Consider the following 20,512-nt stretch of genomic DNA (forward strand, 5'->3'; position numbering starts at 1 on the left):
CTGGATCCCAGCTCTGATCCCAGTGGATCCCAGTGGATCCCATGGATCCCTCAGTCTGCAGCACTGCCCGCGGCCCTGCTGGGTCTGGGTTCAATCCTGGTGGATCTGGGCTGGATCTGGGTTCAGTCCTGGTGGATCTGGGCTGGATTTGGGCTGGATCCCAGCTCCGATCCCAGTGGATCCCATCAGATCCCTCAGTTGCTGCAGCACTGCCCGCGGCCCTGCTGGGTCTGGGTTCAGTCCTGGTGGATCCTGGTGGATCTGGGTTCAATCCCAGCTGGATTTGGGCTGGATCCCAGCTCTGATCCCAGTGGATCCCAGTGGATCCCATAGATCCCTCAGTTGCTGCAGCACTGCCCGCGGCCCTGCGGGCTCTGCTCGCTCAGGTCCACGCCCCGGCCCCGGCCCCCGGCCCCGCTCGTGCTCTGCGGCTCCGTCTTTGGCAGCTTCTTGGCTGCAATGGGAAACTCACGGTCATTTGGGGTCACTTGGGGTTATTTGGGATGGTTTGGAATGGTTTGGGATCATTTGGGGTTATTTGGGATGGTTCAGGATGGTTTGGGGTTATTTAAGATGATTTGAAATGGTCCGGGATGATTTGGGGCGGTTTAGTGAGATTTGGGATGGTTTGGAATGGTTTGGGATGGTTTGGGACGGTTTGGGATGGTTTGGGATGGTTTGGGATGATTTGGGACGGTTTGGAATGGTTTAGGATGGTTAGGTGATCATTTGGGGTTATTTAAGGAGATTTGGAATGCTTCGGGATGATTTGGGATGGTTTGGGATCATTTGGGGTGGTTTGGGATGGTTTAGAATGGTTTGAGATGATTCTGAATCATTTGGTTTGGAAATGGGGCACCCTCAGAACCCCAAAACCCCTCTGGACCCCCAAAACCCCCTGGAACCCCTCCTCAAATCCTCTTGAGCCTCCTCAGAACCCCCAAAACCCCTCAGGAGCCCTAAGAGCCCCCTCAGACCTCCCCAAACCCCTCTGAGATCCCCACAAACCTCTCAGGACCCCCCAAAACTCCACTGAAACAGCCCCAAACCCCCTCAGGACCCCCCAAAACCCCTCAGAACCCCCCAAAACCCCCCTCAGGACCCCCCAAAAACCCCTCAGAACCCCCCAAAACCCCCCAAAACATCATTGAAACATCCCCAGACCCCCTCAGGACCCCCCCAAAACCCCCTCAGGACCCCCCAAACCCCCTCAGGACCCCCCAAAAACCCCTCAGAACCCCCCAAAACCCCCCAAAACATCATTGAAACATCCCCAGACCCCCTCAGGACCCCCCAAACCCCCTCAGGACCCCCCAAAACCCCCTCAGGACCCCCCAAGCCCCCAGACCCACCGATGGCCAGGAAGAGGTCGTTGACATTCATGGCTGTCTTGGCCGAGGTCTCCATGAAGAGCAGGCTGTTGTCATCAGCGTAGGCCTGGGCTTCCTGCAGGGAAAAACTCATCAAAAAACCCCAAAATTCCACCCAAAAAATCCTCCAAAAATTGCTCAAAAGAGTCCCAAAGTTTCACAAAAAAACTCCTGAGGAATTCCCAAAAAATCTCCAGAAACTCCCTAGAAAAACCCCAAAAATTCCCAGAAAAAACTCCACACATTTCCAAAAAAAACTCCTCCAGAAAGTCCCAAAATCCTCCCAAAACATTCCTAAAATTCCCCAAAACTCTCCATACCTTGTACTCCACCATCCAGAAATTCCCAAAAAATCTGCAAAAATGCCCTAAAAATTCCACAAATAAACCCCCAAATCCCCCAAAAATAAAAAAAAATCCCACCAAATATATCCCCAAATCCTCTCCCCAAAAATCTCCCAAATCTCCCCAAAAAATCTCCCAAAACTTCCCCAAATAAATCCCGAAATCCCCCAAAAATTAAAAAAATTCTCAAAATTCCCCAAAAAGTCCACAAATCCCTCCAAAAAAATCCCCCAAAAAATTCCCCCCAAAAAAACATCTCTAAATCTCCCCAATATTTCCAAAATTGCCCCAAAAAACCCCCCCAAAATTAAAAAAAAATCCCCCAAAATTAAAAAAAAAATCCAAAAAAATCCCCAAAAAATCCCCAAAATCCCTCAAAAATCCCCCCAAAATCCCTCAAAAATCCCCCCAAAATTTCCCAAAAATACCAAAAAATTCCCAAAATCCCCTAAAATCCCCCAACCCCCCCTACCTCGTACTCCACCATCCTCTTGCTGGCCAGGTCAGCCTTGTTCCCAGCCAGGGCGATGACGATGCTGGGGCTGGCCTGGCGCTGCAGCTCCTTCACCCAGCCCCGGGCACGGGCAAACGTCTCCTGAGGGGGGAAATTGAGGCCTGAGACCCCTCCCCAAATAGTCTGAGATCCCTGAGACCCCTCCTCAAAAATCCTGAGACCACTCCTCAAAAATCCCCTGAGACCTCTCCTCAAAAAACCTGAGAATTCCAGACCCCCCTGCAGCTCCTTCACCCAGATCCGGGCTTGGGCAAACGTCTCCTGAGGGGGGATGGGGCTGAGACCCCTCCTCAAATATCCCCTGAGACCCCTCCCCAAATATCCCCTGAGACCCCTGAGATCCCTCCTCAAATATCCCCTGAGACCCCTCCTCAAATATCCTGAAATCCCTGAGACCCCTCCTCAAATATCCCCTGAGACCCCTCCTCAAATATCCCCTGAGACCCCTCCCCAAATATCCCGAGACCCCTGAGACCCCTCCTCAAATATCCCCTGAGACCCCTCCTCAAATATCCCCTGAGACCCCTCCTCAAATATCCTGAAATCCCTGAGACCCCTCCTCAAATATCCCCTGAGACCCCTGAGACCCCTCCTCAAAAATCCTCAAATCCCCTGAGATCCCCAGACCCCCCTGCAGCTCCTTCACCCAGCCCTGGGCACGGGCAAACGTCTCCTGAGGGGGAATGGGGCTGAGACCCCTCCCCAAATAGTCTGAGACCCCTCCTCAAATATCCCCTGAGACCTCTCCTCAAATATCCTCTGAGACCCCTCCCCAAAATATCCCCTGAGACCCCTCCCCAAATATCTCCTGAGACCCCTCCCCAAATATCTCCTGAGACCCCTCCTCAAATATCCTGAAACTCCTGGGACCTCTCCTCAAAAATCCTGAGAATTCCAGACTTCCCTGCAGCTCCTTCACCCAGCCCTGGGCACGGGCAAACGTTTTCTGAGGGGGGAAATTGGGGCTGAGACCCCTCCCCAAATAGTCTGAGACCCCTGGGATTCCTTAAATCAAATATCCCGGGACCCCTCCTCAAATCCCCTGAGACCCCTCCTCAAAAATCCTCAAATCCTCTGAGATCCCCAGACCCCCCTGCAGCTCCTTCACCCAGCCCTGGGCACGGGCAAACGTCTCCTGAGGGGGAAAATTGGGGCTGAGACCCCTCCCCAAATACCCTGAGACCCCTCCTCAAATATCCTGAGATCCCTCAGAACCCTGAGACCCCCAAACCCCCCCCAGACCTGGTTGGTGATGTCGTAGACCACGATGGCAGCCTGGGCCCCCCGGTAGTACCCTCTGAGACCACCCCTAAAACCCTTCAGGACCCCTCAAATCCCCCCCTAAAACCCTTCAGGACCCCCTCAAATCCCCCCAGGACCCCCTCAAATCCCCCCAAATCCCCTCAGGGCCCCCCCAAACCCCCTCAGGGCCCCTCAGACCTGGTTGGTGATGTCGTAGACCACGATGGCAGCCTGGGCCCCCCGGTAGTACATGGGGGCCAGGCTGTGGTAGCGCTCCTGCCCCGCCGTGTCCCAGATCTCGAACTTCACCGTGGTGTCGTCCAGACAGACGGACTGCGTCAGGAACGCCGCTGGGGACGGGGACAGGGTCACCACAGTGTCACCAACCCACCCACAGAGCCATCACTGTGTCACCAACCCAGCCAGGGACACCTCACTGCACCCCAAACCCGGCCAGACAGACGGACTGCGCCAGGAACGCCGCTGGGGACGGGGACAGGGTCACCACAGTGTCACCAGTGTCACCAACCCAGCTAGAGAGCCACCACAGGGTCACCAACCCAGCCAGGGACCCCTCACTGCACCCCAAACTCGGCCAGACAGACGGACTGCGCCAGGAACGCCGCTGGGGACGGGGACAGGGTCACCAGTGTCATCAGAGTGTCACCAACCCATCCACAGAGCCACCACAGGGTCACCAACCCAGCCAGGGACAGCCCAGAGTGTCACCAACCCACCCACAGAGCCATCACTGCACCCCAAACCCGGCCAGACAGACGGACTGCGCCAGGAACGCCGCTGGTGACGGGGACAGTGTCACCACAGTGTCACCAGAGTGTCACCAACCCAGCTAGAGAGCCACCACAGGGTCACCAACCCAGCCAGGGACAGCTCAGTGTCACCAACCCAGCCAGAGAACCTTCACTGCACCCCAAACCCGGCCAGACAGACGGACTGCGTCAGGAACGCTGCTGGGGACGGGGACACCACAGGGTCACCAGTGTCACCAACCCAGCCAGGGACAGCTCAGAGTGCCCCCACCTCAGGGTGGCACAAAACCTTTCCAGGGACACCTCAGGGTGTCCCAAACCCTCCCGAAAAGCTCTCCCTGTACCCCAAATCCCACCTGGGATCCCCCAAATCCCACCCTGGACAGCCCCAGACCCCTGTGGGGTCACCCCAAATCCCTTTGGGATCCCCCAAATCCCTTTGGGATCGCGGCTCACCGCCGATGGTGCTCTCCTGGTACTTGTGGAACTGGTGCTCAACAAAGCCCTTCCTGCACCCCAAATCGCACCCCAAATCCCTTTTGGGATTCCCCAGACCCTTTTAGGATCCCCCAGACCCTTTTGGGATCCCCCAGACCCTTTTGGGATCCCCGATCCTGGCTCACCGCCGATGGTGCTCTCCTGGTACTCGTGGAACTGGCCCTTGATGAAGCTCATCCTACACCCCCAAATCCCACCTGGGATCACCCCAAATCCCACCCTGGCCAGCCCCAGACCCTTTTAGGACCCCCCAGACCCCTGTGGATCCCCAAAATCCCTTTTGGGATCCCCCAGACCCCCATGGGACCACAGCTCACCGCCGATGGTGCTCTCCTGGTACTCGTGGAACTGGCCCTTGATGAAGCTCATCCTACACCCCAAATCCCACCTGGGATCACCCCAAGTCCAACCCGGGACAGCCCCAGATCCCTGTGGGGTCACCCCAAATCCCTTTTGGGATCCTCCAGACCCTTTTGGGATCCCCGATCCCAGCTCACCGCCGATGGTGCTCTCCTGGTACTCATGGAACTGGCCCTTGACGAAGCCCATCCTGCACCCCAAATCCCACCCAGGACAGCCCCAGACCCCTGTGGGATCACCCCAAGTCCCTGTAGGATCCCCCAGATCCCTTTTGGGATCCCCCAGACCCTTTTAGGATCCCCCAGACCCTTTTGGGATCTCTGATCTCAGCTCACCGCCAGTGGTGCTCTCCTGGTACTCGTGGAACTGGCCCTTGATGAAGCTCATCCTACACCCCAAATCACACCTGGGATCACCCCAAGTCCAACCCGGGACAGCCCCAGATCCCTGTGGGGTCACCCCAAATCCCTTTTGGGATCCCCCAGACCCTTTTGGGATCCCCGATCCCCGCTCACTGCCGATGGTGCTCTCCTGGTACTCGTGGAACTGGCCCTTGACGAAGCGCATCCTGCACCCCAAATCACACCTGGGATCACCCCAAATCCCTGTAGGATCCCCCAGATCCCTTTTGGGATCCCCCAGACCCTTTTAGGATCCCTGATCGCGGCTCACCGCCGATGGTGCTCTCCTGGTACTCGTGGAACTGGCCCTTGACGAAGCGCAGCACCAGGCTGGACTTGCCCACGGCCGACTCTCCCAGCAGCACCAGTTTGAACTGGCAGATCTTACTGGGCTGCGAGTGCCCGTTGGGCCGCTGGGCCCCGCGCGCGGCCATGGCCGGGCTGGGCGCTGGCACCGCGGTCCTGGGGACAGACAGAGGGTGGCACGGGGTCAGAGTGGGGACAACCCAACTGGGATAGGGTCGGCATGGGGGACAACCCAACTGGGATGGGGTCAGAATGTGGGATAACCCAACTGGGATGGGGTCAGAACGTGGGATAACCCAACTGGGATGGGGTCAGAATGTGGGATAACCCAACTGGGATGGGGTCACTCCAACTGGGATGGATCAGAACACTGGGATGGGATGGGCATGATGGCACCGTGGTCCTGGGGACGGACAGACAGGGTGGCACGGGGTCAGAATGGGGGACAACCCAACTGGGATGGGGTCAGAACACTGGGATTGACCCTCCAGGATGGGGTCAACTCAACTGGGATTGGATCAAACCAACTGGGATGGGGTCACCCTACTGGGATAACCCAACTGGGATGGGGTCAACGCAACTGGGATGGGATCAACCCAACTGGGATGGGGTCAGTCCAACTGGGATGAGACCACTGGGATGGGGTCAGAACGTGGGGCAACCCAACTGGGATAACCCAACTGGGATGGGGTCACCCCAAGTAGAATGGGATAACCTAACTGGGATAGGGTCAACCCTACTGGATAACCCAACTGGGATGGGGTCAGAATGTGGGAAAACCCAACTGGAATGGGATCAACCCAACTGGGTCAACCCCACTGAGATGGGGTCAGAACACTGGGATAACCCAATTGGGATGGGATGGGGTCACTGGGATGGGATAACCCAACTGGGATGGGGTCAACCCAACTGGGATAACCCAACTGGGATGGGGTCAGCACACTGGGACAGGCTGGGCACAACGGCACCGCGGTCCTGGGGACAGACGGACAGGGTGGCACGGGGTCAGAATGGGGGACAACCCAACTGGGATGGGGTCAGAATGGGGGACAACCCAACTGGGATGGGGTCAGCATGTGGGATAACCCAACTGGGACGGGGTCACACCACTGGGATGGGATCAACCCAACTGGGATATGGTCAACCCAACTGGGATGGGGTAAACCCAACGGGGATGCGATAACCCAACTGAGATGGGGTCACCCTACTGAGATTGACCTTCTGGGATGGATCAACCCAACTGGGATAACCCAACTGCGATGGGATCAACTCAACTGGGATGGGATCCGAACATCGGATGACCCAACTGGGATGGGGTCCCCTGGGATGGGATAACCCACTGGGATGGGGTCACTGGGATGGGATAACCCACTGGGATGGGGTCAGAACATGGGATAACCCAACTGGGATGGGGTCACACTACTGGGATGGGGTCAGCACACTGGGACCAACCCACTGGGATCAGCCCCTGGGATGGGACAGGCTGGCCACCCAGGGGATCCCAAATTCTGGGGCAAGCCTCAGTTCTGGGGGATCCCAAATATCCGAGGAATTCCAAATTCCAGGGAATCCCAAATTCTGAGCAATCCCAAAATATGGGTGATCCAAAACCCCAGGGAATCCCAAATTCTGGGCGAGCCTCAGTTCTGGGGGACCCCAAACCCTGAGGGATCCCCAGCTCCGGGCAGGGATCAGAACCCTCCATAATGAGAGAGAGAAACACCCCAGAATGGGAAAGAGAGGAGAAAAAAAGCCCCAAAACTGTGAGGAAAATGTTCCCAAATAGGGATAAACCCCAATAATGGAGAGTGGGGCAGGAAAAAAACCCCAAAACAGGGGAGAAAACCTCAACAATGGGGAAGGGGTGGGAAAAAAAACCCAAACAGGAGAAAAACCCCAATAATGGGGAGAGGATGGGAAAAACACCCCCAAAACAGGGGATAAAATGCCAATAATTGGGAAGGAGTGGGAAAAAACTTCCCCAAAACAGGGGAGAAACCCCAATAATGGGGAAGGGGCAGAAAAACTTCCCCAAAATGGGGAAAATCCCAATAATGGGGAGAGAACAGAAAAAAAAATACCCAAAACAAGACAAAAATGCCACTAACGGGGAAGGAGACAGAAAATAAAAACCCCAAGAGAAGAGAAAAACCCAATAATGGGGAGGGGGCCAAACCCCCCCCCAAAATGGGGGCTCCCCCTCACAACGAGGCAGCGCCGCTCCCTTCAACCCCAACCCGGCCAAGCCGCGACCCCTCCGGGGGATCCCAGCCCGGAACCCCCCGGTTCGAGGCGGCCGCGGCCCCCTCAGGCCCGGAGCCCCCTCCCCAAATCCGCACCGGGGGGGTCCCGCCCTCCCCTCAGCGCCCTCAGCGGGCCGGGCCCGGCCCAGCGCGGTTCCTCCCGGTTCCCCTCGGTGCTCGGGCGCTGTCGGTGCCCGGTGCAGCCCCCGGAGCGCCCCCGGTGCCACCAGGACCCCCCGCCCGCCCCTCCGGTACCTCCGGGCCCTCCCGGCGCGGCCCCGAGCGCACAAACAGCGGCTCCGCCAAGCCCTCACGGAGGGGGCGGGACTAAGAAAGGTGTGGACCAATCAGCGAAGAGCCCGCCTTTGCACTCCGCCAATGGGAAGAGAGGAGGGCACGGCCCCGCAGAGCGCCACCAATAGGTAGATGAGAATGGGTGATGGACAGCAGGGCGGCCAATAAGGAGAAGAAAGAGCATGGCCAATTGGGAGGAGGGAAGGCGGTGAGGAGGCGGGGTTCGTGCTGAATGACACTGCAAACTACCAATGGGAAGAGGGGACGCGCGTGAGGGCGGGGCGAACAACAAATAAGGTGACCGAGGGGGGCGGAGCCCCGTGGCTGCATCACCCAATGAGAAGGCGGGTGGAGATGAAGCCTCGCCCAATCAGAGGAGCCGCTGTCTGTGATTGACAGCTGGGAAAGCCGGGAAGGCGCATGCTGGGGGCGTCGCTTAGGCGGACCAATCAGAACGCTCCGATGGCGGGGTGGGCGTGGCCACAATTGGGCGTGGTCTATAGGTCAGGGGGCGTGGCCTGAGAGGCCCCTCACGGGGGCTCGGGGACAATTTGGGGACATTTTGGGGGGGTTTGGGGACATTTTTTTGGGTTTTGAGGACACTTGGGGAGGTTTGGAGACAGTTTTGGGGCTTTTAGGCGGGAATTTTGGACATTTTGGGTGCATTTGGGGACATTTGCAGGGATTTTAGGGGGTTTGGGGACATTTTTTGGGGTTTTGGGGACATTTGGGGGGGGGGGGTGAGGTGACAACGCCACCTTGACCCCCCCCCCCCCCCGATTAACAAAAACCCAACAAACAAAAGAAATTTTATTACAAATTTTTTGCCTAAAAATTACAATAAAAAATTTCGGCTCCAAAAACCGCGAAGGGGGAGAGGGGACAAAGGGGGGGGGAGGGGACAAGGGGACATCGAGGGGGTGGCATTGGGGGAGGGGCATTGGGGGAGGGGACAGCCTGTAAGTGCCACAGAACTGGGGGGGGGGTGGCCTTGGGACCCCTCCTGGGGAAGTTTTGGGGACAATTTTGAGGATTTTGGCTCATTTTGGGGACATTTGGGGACAATTTGGGGGCGTTTTGGGGACATTTTGGGGGTCCTGGGGACATTAGGAAAAGTTTTAGGGGCATTTTTGAGGCTTTTAGGATCATTTTGGGGCCATTTTGGGTTATTTTAGGGACGTTTGAGGGATTTTGGGGACACTTGGGGGGAATTGGGGACAATTGGAAGAATTTCAGGGACATTTTGGGGGGATTTGGGGCCATTTTGGGATTTTTTGGGGTTGTTTTGGGGCATTCGGGGCTGTTTGGGAGGGTTTAGGGGATATTTTGGGGGATTTGGGGTCATTTTTGGGAGATTTGGGGTCATTTGGGGGATTTGGGGTCATTTTGGGGGATTTAGGGTCATTTTTGGGAGATTTGGGGTCATTTTGGGGGGGTTTTGGGGACGTTTCGGGGGTTTTGGGGTCGTTTTTGAGGGGATTTGGGGCTGGGATTGGGCTCATTTAGGGGGAATTTGGGGTCGTTTTTGGGGATTTGGGGCCATTTTTGAGGACATTTTGGGGCCGTTTTTGGGGATTTGTGATAATTTTGGGGGATTTGGGGTCGTTTTTGAGGGATTTGGGGTCATTTGGGGGGATTTGGGGTCATTTAGGGGGAATTTGGGCCATTTTTGAGCCATTTCTGTTGGTTTCGGGCCCGTTTTGGGGGATTGGGGTCATTTTTAGGGATTTGGGGTCAGTTTTGGGGATTCGGGGTCATTTTGAGGGGATCTGGGGTCGTTGTTGAGGATTTGGGGGGGGGTTGGGATAATTTTGGGGATTTGGGACTGTTTTGAGGAGTTTTAGGGTGGTTTTTGGGGATTTGGGGCCATTTTTGAGGACATTTTGGGGCTGTTTTTGGGGATTTGTGATAATTTTGGGGATTTGGGGCTATTTTGGGGGATTTGGGATCATTTTGGGGATTTGGGGCCATTCAGGGGAGTTTTAGGGTCATTTTTGGGGATTTGGGGCCATTTTTGGGGCCAATTTTGGGTCATTTTGGGGGATTTTGAGGCCGTTTTTGGGGATTTGTGATGATTGTGGGGATTTGGGGATATTTTGGGGATATTTTGGGGGATTTGGGGCCGTTTTTGGGGTCAGAGGCGCAGGTGGGGCACGGCCCTGGTGACGTCCCTGAAGAAGGGGTGGCCCAGGGCGGCCTTGGCCGAGATTCGCTTGTTGGGGTCGTAGTGCAGCATTTGCTGGGGAGAGAAACGGGGAAATTGGGAAAAAATGGGGGAAAAAATGGAGAAAATGGGGGGAAATGGGGGGAAAATGAGTGGAAATTGGGAAAGAATGGGGGGAATGAGGGAAATGGGGGAGAAAATGAGGAAAAAACGGGGCAAAAATGAGAGGAAAATAAGGAGAAAATGGGGGGAAAGGGGTAAAAAATTGGGGGGAAAATTGGAAGGAAAATCGGGGGCAAATGGGGAAAAGGGGGGAAAATGGGGAAAAAGGCAGGGGAAATAAGGGAAAAAAATTGGGAAAAATCAAGGAAAAATTGGGGGAAAATCCGGAAAAAATTGGGAAAAAAATAAAGGAAAAACTGGGGGAAAATCAGGGAAAAGTGGGAAAATCAGGGAAAAAATCAGGGAAAATTGGTGAAAATAAAGGGAAAATTGGGAAAAAAAATCAGGAAAAATTGGGAAAAAAATGGGAAAAATTAGAGAAAAAACAGGAAAAATTGGGGGGAAATTAGAGAAAAATTGGGGAAAAATCAGGGAAAAAGGAGGAAAAAGGGGGGGAAATTGCAGGAAAAGGTGGGGGAAAAATCAGGAAAAAGTGGGGAAAAATCAGGGAAAATTGGAAGAAAATGAGGAAAATTGAGAGAAAAATCAGGAAAAATTGGGAGAAAATCTAGAAAATTGTGCAAAAATCAGGGAAAAGTGGGAAAAAACAATGAAAAATTGCGATAAAATTGGTAAAAGGCGAGGAAAAATTGAGGCAAAAGTGGGGAAAAAGCAAGGAAAAATTGGGGAAAATGTGGAAAAAATCATGGAAAAATCAAGAGAAAAGCAGGGAAAATCAGAAAATAGTGGGGAAAATCAGAGAAAAGTGGGGAAAAAATCAGAGAAAAGTGGAAAAAAATAGGGAAAAATTGGGGCAAATCAAGGAAAAATCAGGGCAAAATGGGAAAAAATAGGAAAAATGAGAAATATGGGGTGAAAAGGTGGGAAAAAGTGGGGAAAAATCAGGAAAAAGTGGGAAAATCAGGGAAAAATCAGGGAACATTGGGAAAAATCAAGGAAAAAGTGGGGAAATCAGGGAAAAATCAGGGAAAATTGGGAAAAATCAAGGAAAAGTGGGGAAAAATCAAGGAAAAAGTGGGGAAAAATCAAGGAAAAAGTGGGAAAATCAGGGAAAAATCAGGGAAAATTGGGAAAAATCAAGGAAAAGTGGGGAAAAATCAGGAAAAAGTGGGAAAAAATCAGGAAAAAGTGGAAAAAATCAAGGAAAAAGTGGGAAAATTGGGAAAAATCGGGGAAAAATCAGGGAAAATTGGGAAAAATCAAGGAAAAAGTGGGGAAAAATCAAGGAAAAAGTGGGGAAAATCGGGGAAAAAGTGGGAAAAATCAAGGAAAAAGTGGGGAAAAATCAAGGAAAAAGTGGGAAAAATCAAGGAAAAAGTGGGGAAAAATCAAGGAAAAAGTGGGGAAAATCGGGGAAAAAGTGGGAAAAATCAAGGAAAAAGTGGGAAAAATCGAGGGAAAATCAGGGAAAATTGGGAAAAATCTGGAAAAATCAAGGAAAAATTGGGGAAAATCAGGGAAAATCGGGGAAAATTCAGGAAGAAGCGTCCCTTTTGTCCCCTCACCGCCAGCAGCTTGCGTCCCTCGTCGTCCAGCGGCGGCAGCACCTTGGCCAGGTCCTGGCGTGCCCAGCGGGGGAACGTGGCCTTGTAGTCGGGCAGCGCCGACACCCCCGGCCAGGCGGCCTCGTCCGGGGTGCCCAGGGTGCGGAAAATGCGGAACAGCTGGTCGATCTCGGAATCGCCCGGGAACAGCGCACGGCGGGTGATCTGAGGGACATTGGGGACATTGGGGACAATGGGAACAGCTGGTCGATCTCGGAATCGCCCGGGAACAGCGCACGGCGGGTGATCTGTGGGACATTGGGGACATTGGGGACAATGGGAACAGCTGGTCGATCTCGGAATCGCCCGGGAACAGCGCACGGCGGGTGATCTGTGGGACATTGGGGACATTGGGGACAATGGGAACAGCTGGTCGATCTCGGAATCGCCCGGGAACAGCGCACGGCGGGTGATCTGAGGGGTGACAGGGACATTGGGGACATTGGGGACATTGGGGACAATGGGAACAGCTGGTCGATCTCGGAATCACCCGGGAACAGCGCACGGCGGGTGATCTGTGGGGTGACAGGGACATTGGGGACATCGGGGACATTGGGGATAACGAGGACATTGGGGATACAGGGACATTGGGGACATTGGGGATACAGGGACATTAGGGACATTGGGGACATTGGGGACAATGGGAACAGCTGGTCAATCTCAGAATCGCCCGGGAACAGGGCATGGCAGCTGATCTGTGGGACATTGGGGACATCGGGGACATCATTGGGGCATGAGAGACACAGGGATATTGGGGACATTGGGGACAATGGGGATACAGGGACACTGGGGACATTGGGGACAGCTGGTCGATCTCGGAGTCACCACGAACAGGGCACGGCGGGTGATCTACAGAGTGACAGGGACATCGGGGACATCGGGGACATCACTGGGACGTTGGGGACATCACTGGGACATTGGGGACATCACAAGGATATTGGGGACACAGGGGACATCCCAGGGGACACCCACAGGGGACACCGGGCTTGATCTCAGAGCCCTGGCAGTGATCTGGGGGCACACGGGGGTTTGGGGACACTGGGGACATCACTGGGGACACTCCCAGAGGGCTCTGGGGACACTGGGGACATTCCCAGGGGGTCCAGGGGCCACAAGGGACACCCCCAGGGGGGGTTTGGGGACACTGGGGACACTCCCAGAAGGATTTGGGGACACAGGGGACACCCCCAGGGGGGGTTTGGGGACATTGGGGACACCTCCAGAGGGGTTTGGGGACACTGGGGACATTCCCATGGGGTTCAGGGGTCAAAAGGGACACCCCAGGGGGGGTTTGGGGACACTGGGGACACCCCCAGGGGGGTTTGGGGACATTGCTGAGGAGGGGACACCCCAAAGGACACCTGAGCCCCCCCCCCCCCCCCCAAAGCCACCCCAGGGGCGCTGGGGACATCCCGATGTCCCCAGTCCCGTCCTGTCCCCTCCCCCCCCCCCCCCCCCCCCCCCGGGCTCTGTCCCCTCCCCCGCCCCGTGAGCCCCTCGTGACCCCCCCCGGGCGCTGTGGTGACGTGGGGGGGTCACATGATGTCCCCTCCCCCCGCCAGACCCCACAATGTCCCTTTGTTGCCACGGTGACGTCACCGCGGGGTCACCCCGGGGGGGTGGGGACAGCCTGGACACCCCCGGGGTCACCTGAGGGGGGTCGGGACATCGGTGCCACCCCCGGGGTCACCTCAGAGGGGTCTGGGGACATTCTGGGGGTCTCCAGTGTCACCTCTGGGGGGTCTGGGGACATCCTGAGGGTCCCCAGTGTCACCTTAGGAGGGGTTTGGGGACATCAGTGTCACCCCCAAGGGACCCTGGTGTGACCTGAGGGGGGTTTGGGGACATCAGTGTCACCCCCAGTGTCACCTGAGGGGGGTCAGGGCATCCTGGGGGTCCCCAGTGTCACCTTAGGAGGGGTTTGGGGACAACTTTGTCACCCCTGGTGTGACCTGAGGGGGGCTTGAGGACACTCAGGACACCTCTTCAGTGTCCCCCATGTCCCCAGTGGCCACTGAGTGTCCCCAAATGTCCCCCAATGTCCCCTCAGTGTCCCCAGATGTCCCTCACCATCTCAGCCCAGGCTCCAGATGTCCCCTCAGTGTCCCCAATGTCCCCAAATGTCCCCTCAGTGTCCCCAGATGTCCCTCACCATCTCAGCGAAGATGCAGCCCAGGCTGTGTCACACCCTGTGCAGTGTCCCCAATGTCCCCTCAGTGTCCCCTCAGTGTCCCCAATGTCCCCAAGTGCCACCCACCATCTCGGCGAAGATGCAGCCCAGGCTGTGTCACACCCAGTGCAGTGTCCCCAGTGTCCCCAAATGTCCCCAAGTGCCACCCACCATCTTGGCTAAGATGCAGCTCAGGCTCCAGATGTCCCCTCAGTGTCCCCAATGTCCCCAAATGTCCCCAATGTCCCCAGATGTCCCTCACCATCTCGGCGAAGATGCAGCCCAGGCTCCAGATGTCCCCTCAATGTCCCCTCAGTGTCCCCAATGTCCCCAAGTGCCACCCACCATCTCGGCGAAGATGCAGCCCAGGCTCCAGATGTCCCCTCAATGTCCCCTCAGTGTCCCCAGTGTCCCCAAGTGCCACCCACCATCTCAGCAAAGATGCAGCCCAGGCTCCAGATGTTCCCAAATGTCCCCAAGTGTCCCCAAGTGCCACCCACCATCTCAGCGAAGATGCAGCCCAGGCTGTGTCACACCCAGTGCAGTGTCCCAATGTCCCCAATGTCCCCAAGTGCCACCCACCATCTCGGCGAAGATGCAGCCCAGGCTCCAGATGTCCCCTCAATGTCCCCTCAGTGTCCCCAATGTCCCCAATGTCCCCAAGTGCCACCCACCATCTCGGCGAAGATGCAGCCCAGGCTCCAGATGTCCCCTCAATGTCCCCTCAGTGTCCCCAGTGTCCCCAATGTCCCCAAGTGCCACCCACCATCTCGGCGAAGATGCAGCCCAGGCTCCAGATGTCCCCTCAATGTCCCCTCAGTGTCCCCAATGTCCCCAATGTCCCCAAGTGCCACCCACCATCTCGGCGAAGATGCAGCCCAGGCTCCAGATGTCCCCTCAGTGTCCCCAGTGTCCCCAATGTCCCCAAGTGCCACCCACCATCTCGGCGAAGATGCAGCCCAGGCTCCAGATGTCCCCTCAATGTCCCCTCAGTGTCCCCAATGTCCCCAATGTCCCCAAGTGCCACCCACCATCTCGGCGAAGATGCAGCCCAGGCTCCAGATGTCCCCTCAATGTCCCCTCAGTGTCCCCAGTGTCCCCAATGTCCCCAAGTGCCACCCACCATCTCGGCGAAGATGCAGCCCAGGCTCCAGATGTCCACGGCTGTGCTGTAATATTTGCAGCCCAGCAGGATCTCGGGGGCGCGGTACCAGAGTGTCACCACCTGGGGACAATGGGGACATCAATGGGGACATTGGGGACATCACTGACATCATCATCAGCATCCCCAAGGTACCAGAGTGTCACCACCTGGGGAAACTGGGGACAATGGGGACATCAATGGGGACATCATCGACATCATCATCAGCATCCCCAAGGTACCAGAGGGTCACCACCTGGGGACAATGGGGACATCAATGGGGACATTGGGGACATCACTGACATCATCATCAGCATCCCCAAGGTACCAGAGGGTCACCACCTGGGGACAATGGGGACATCAATGGGGACATTGGGGACATCACTGACATCATCATCAGCATCCCCAAGGTACCAGAGGGTCACCACCTGGGGACAATGGGGACATCAATGGGGACAATGGGGACATCACTGACATCATCATCAGCATCCCCAAGGTACCAGAGTGTCACCACCTGGGGACAATGGGGACATCAATGGGGACAATGGGGACATCACTGACATCATCATCAGCATCCCCAAGGTACCAGAGGGCCACCACCTGGGGACAATGGGGACATCAATGGGGACATCATCGACATCATCATCAGCATCCCCAAGGTACCAGAGTGTCACCACCTGGGGACAATGGGGACTCATCAGGGACATTGGGGACATTGGGGACATTATCAGGGACAGGACACCCTGACCCCACTGGCGAACATCCCTAAGGTAGCACAGGGTCTCCACCTGGGGACATTGGGGACAATGGGGACATCACTGGGGACACTGGGGACATCACTGACATCATCAGCAACATCCCTAAGGTACCAGAGTGTCAACACCTGGGGACATTGGGGACATCAATGGGGACATCGGGGACATCATCATCAACATCCTGAAGGTACCACAGGGTCACCAGAGAGGGGACACTGGGGACATTGGGGGACACCATCAGGGACAGGACACCCAGAGGTACCAGAGCGTCACCACCTGGGGACATTGGGGACAATGGGGACATTGGGGACATCAGGGACAGGACACCCAGAGGTACCAGAGCGTCACCACCTGGGGACATTGGGGACATTGGGGACATCAGGGACAGGACACCCAGAGGTACCACAGCGTCACCACCTGGGGACATTGGGGACAATGGGGACATCAGGGACAGGACACCCAGAGGTACCACAGCGTCACCACCTGGGGACATTGGGGACAATGGGGACATCATCAACATCACCATCAGCATCCCTAAGGTACCAGAGCGTCACCACCTGCCACCAGAGAGGGGACACTGGGGACATCGGGGACAGGACAACCCCAGAGGGGCTCTGAGCCCCCAAATCCTCCACCTGGGGACCCCAAATCCCCCCCAAACCCCCGAAATCCCCCCCAGATCCCACACAGGGACCCCAAATTCCCCTGAAATTCCCCCAAATCCCCCCACCTCGTGTGTGCAGGTCCTGACAGCACCCCAAAAGCGCCGGCCAGCCCGAAGCCAGCCAGCTTGATGGAGCCCCCAAACCCTTGAAATCCCCCCGAAATCCCCCCCAAACTCCACATAGGGACCCCAAATCCCTCCCAAACCCCTGAAATCTCCCCAAAACCCCACATAGGGACCCCAAATCCCCTGAAATCCCACCTGGGGACCCCAAATCCCCCCACCTCGTGTGTGTAGGTCCTCACAGGCACCCCAAAAGCGCCGGCCAGCCCGAAGCCAGCCAGCTTGATGGAGCCCCCAAATTCCTGAAATACCCCCCAAATTCCCCCCCAAACTCCACATAGGGACCCTCAAATCCCCCCCAAACCCCACAAGGGAACCCCAAATCCCCTCACCTCGTGTGTGCAGATCCTCACAGGCACCCCAAAAGCGCCGGCCAGCCCGAAGTCAGCCAGCTTGATGGAGCCCCCAAACCCCTGAAATCCCCCCAAAACCCCACATAGGGACCCCAAATCCCCCACAAAGCCCTGAAACACTCCCCAGATCCCACATAGGGACCCCAAATCCCCCATAAATCTCCCCAAATCCCCTCACCTCGTGTGTGCAGGTCCTCACAGGCACCCCAAAAGCGCCGGCCAGCCCGATGTCAGCCAGCTTGATGGAGCCCCCAAATTCCTGAAATACCCCCCAAATCCCCCCCAAACTCCACATAGGGACCCCAAATCCCTCCCAAACCCCCTGAAACCCCACAAGGGAACCCCAAATCCCCCCACCTCGTGTGTGTAGGTCCTGACGGGCACCCCAAAAGCGCGGGCCAGCCCGAAGTCAGCCAGCTTGATGGAGCCCTCGGCGTTGATGAGCAGGTTCTGCGGCTTCAGGTCCCGGTGCAGAACTCGGTGGGCGTGGCAGAACGCCAGGCCCTGCAGCAGCTGGAACAGGTAACTCTGGGGACAGCGTTGGGGACATTGGGGACATTGTTGGGGACAGCTCTGAGTGGCCCAGGGGACCCCCAGGATGGGTTTGGGGTTCTGGGGTTAAATGGCAGAAGGCCAGGCCCTGCAGAAGATGGGACAGGTAACTCTGGGGACAGCAGGGACAGCGTTGGGGACATTGGGGACATCAGGGTCAGACCCCTGAGTGGCTTTGGGGACCCCCAGAATAGGTTTGGGGTTCTGGGGTCACATAGCAGAACACCAGGCCCTACAACACATGGGACAGGAAACTCTGGGGACAGCGCTGGGGACATTGGGGACATCACTGGGGACATGACAGACACCAAGGTCAGTCCCCTGAGTGACCCAGGGGACCCCCAGGATGGGTTTGGGGTTTTGGGGTTAAGTGGCAGAAGGCCGGGCCCTACAATACATGGGACAGGTAACTCTGGGGACATTGGGGACATCACTGGGGACATCGGGGACAATCCCATAAGAGACTCCTTAGTGACCCCTGAGTGGCTCTGGGGACCCCCAGAATGGGTTTAGGGGATTTTGGATCCCAATGTCCCACAGGTGTTTTAGGGCCCCCTCAGGTTTCAGGATCCCCCCTGGGTTTTAGGGTCCCCCCAATGTCCCCCAGGTGTTTTAGGGTCCCCCCAGGTGTTTCAGGGTCCCCCCAGGTGTTTTAGGGCCCCCCCCAGGTGTTTTAGGGTCCTGCAGGTGTTTCAGGGTCCCCCCAGGTGTTTTAGGGTCCCCCCCAGGTTTTGGGGTCCCCACCTTGATGAGTGGCAGCGCGATCCCGCTGAGGGACGAGGAGTCCATGAACTTCTTCAGGTCCTGGTGCAGGAACTCGAACACCAGGTACAGCTTGTTCTCCGTGTGGATGACATCCAGGAGCCTGGGGACACACAGGGACAGCTTGGGGACAGCTTGGGGACATGGGGACAGCACCTGGGGACAGCCCTGGGACACAGGGACAGGGACACAGGGACAGGGACTCAAACACCAGGTACAGCTTGTTCTCTGTGTGGATGACATCCAGCAGCCTGGGGACACACGGGGACAGCTTGGGGACAGAGACAGGGACATGGGGACAGCCATGGGACACACGGACAGGGACATGGGGACAGCCATGGGGAGAGGGACACAGGGACTCGAACACCAGGTACAGCTTGTTCTCCGTGTGGATGACATCCAGCAGCCTGGGGACACACGGGGACAGCTTGGGGACAGAGACAGGGACATGGGGACAGCCATGGGACACAGGGACAGCCATGGGACACAGGGACAGGGACATGGGGACAGCCATGGGGAGAGGGACACAGGGACTCGAACACCAGGTACAGCTTGTTCTCCGTGTGGATGACATCCAGGAGCCTGGGGACATGGGGACAGCTTGGGGACATGGGGACAGCACATGGGGACAGCCATGGGACACAGCCTGGGACACACGGACAGCCCTGGGACACGGGGACAGGGACATGGGGACAGGGACACCAGGTACAGCTTGTTCTCCATGTGGATGACATCCAGGAGTCTGGGGACACATGGGGACAGCTTGGGGACATGGGGACACAGCCTGGGGACAGAGACAGGGACACACGGACAGCCATGGGAGAGAGGGACAGGGACACGGGGACACCACAGGGCCTGGCACGGCCACAGCACATCCTGGGGACACCCCTGGTCACGGAGGTCACCTCCATGACCCCCCAGGACCCCCCAAAACCCTCCTGGGGACCCCTCCTTGGTGACATCTCCCCCCCAGAGCCCCCCAAGACACCCCCAGGACACTCTTGGGACCCCCCAAATCCCCCCAGGACCCCCCAGAACACCCTCAGGACACCCCTGGGGACCCCTCCTCAGCGACATCTCCATCAAAACCCCCCAGGACCCCCCAAAGACCCCACCCAAAGACCCCCAGGATCCCCCAAAACACCCCCAGGACATTCCTGGGGATCCCCCCTCAGTGTCATCTCCCCTCAAACCCCCCAGGACCCCCCAAGACACCATCAGGACACCCTCAGGACCCCCCTGGGGACCCCTCCTCAGTGACATCTCCCCATAAAGCCCCCCAGGATCCCCCAAAACACCCCCAGGACACTCTTGGGGACCCCTCCTCAGCGACATCTCCCTCCAAACCCCACCAAGACACCCCCAGAGCCCCCAAAACCCCCTCAGGACCCCCCCCCCCCCCGAAGCCCCCAGACCCACTTGACGATGTTGGGGTGGTTGAGCTCCTTGAGCAGCGAGATCTCCCTGATGGCCGTGCTGGGGACACCCTCGGTCTCCCTGCGGTGACAACGGCACGGGGGGGGTCCGTGAGCCTCGGGGACCCCCCCGGGACCCCCCCGAGACCCCCGGGGACCCCCACTCACGTGTCCAGGCGGATCTTCTTGAGGGCCACCACCTCGCCCGTCACCTTGTTGCGCGCCTTGTAGACCACGCCGTAGGTGCCCTCGCCGATCTTCTCCACCTTCTGGAAGTTCTCCATTGGGGAGGGGGCGGCACCGGGGAGACCCCCGGGATTGGGGGGAGACCCCCGGGTGACACC

General features: G+C 57.1%; 2 protein-coding genes across 2 annotated transcripts; both read right to left on the minus strand.

Annotated features, from left to right (window-relative positions):
- Nucleotides 1–291: 291 nt before the first annotated feature.
- RAB5B (RAB5B, member RAS oncogene family) lies at nt 292–8,349 on the minus strand. The gene is made up of 6 exons (XM_054295313.1): nt 8,304–8,349; nt 5,771–5,961; nt 3,669–3,820; nt 2,187–2,309; nt 1,353–1,446; nt 292–454 (listed from the first exon to the last, which is right to left on the minus strand). Exons 2-6 carry the CDS (start codon nt 5,931–5,933, stop codon nt 339–341), a joined length of 648 nt encoding a protein of 215 aa, XP_054151288.1. The 5' UTR covers nt 5,934–5,961; nt 8,304–8,349; the 3' UTR covers nt 292–338.
- A 2,113-nt stretch (nt 8,350–10,462) lies between these two features.
- Nucleotides 10,463–20,512, minus strand: CDK2 (cyclin dependent kinase 2). The gene is made up of 7 exons (XM_054295312.1): nt 20,337–20,512; nt 20,173–20,250; nt 18,736–18,856; nt 17,797–17,967; nt 15,527–15,628; nt 12,195–12,398; nt 10,463–10,581 (listed from the first exon to the last, which is right to left on the minus strand). The coding sequence occupies exons 1-7, from the start codon at nt 20,450–20,452 to the stop codon at nt 10,477–10,479; spliced, it is 897 nt and encodes a 298-aa protein (XP_054151287.1). The 5' UTR covers nt 20,453–20,512; the 3' UTR covers nt 10,463–10,476.

Source organism: Melozone crissalis, unplaced genomic scaffold, assembly GCF_028551555.1.
Source record: "Melozone crissalis strain CALT ecotype California unplaced genomic scaffold, PUWL_Pcris_2 ptg000633l_1, whole genome shotgun sequence".
Lineage (NCBI taxonomy): Eukaryota > Metazoa > Chordata > Aves > Passeriformes > Passerellidae > Melozone > Melozone crissalis.

Bases quoted from the DNA above. Each gene is read 5' to 3' on its own strand.
- RAB5B (XM_054295313.1), bottom strand. From the start codon at position 5,933: ATGGCCGCGCGCGGGGCCCAGCGGCCCAACGGGCACTCGCAGCCCAGT. The intron at 3,821-5,770 runs GTGAGCCGCGAT...CCCCGTCCCCAG, and splicing joins CCAGGAGAGCACCATCGGCG to CGGCGTTCCTGACGCAGTCC. The intron at 2,310-3,668 runs GTCTGAGGGGCC...TTCCCCCCTCAG, and splicing joins TCTACGACATCACCAACCAG to GAGACGTTTGCCCGTGCCCG.
- CDK2 (XM_054295312.1), bottom strand. From the start codon at position 20,452: ATGGAGAACTTCCAGAAGGTGGAGAAGATCGGCGAGGGCACCTACGGC. The intron at 20,251-20,336 runs GTGAGTGGGGGT...TTGTCACCGCAG, and splicing joins AAGAAGATCCGCCTGGACAC to GGAGACCGAGGGTGTCCCCA. The intron at 17,968-18,735 runs GTGGGGACCCCA...CGCTGTCCCCAG, and splicing joins TCGCGCTGCCACTCATCAAG to AGTTACCTGTTCCAGCTGCT.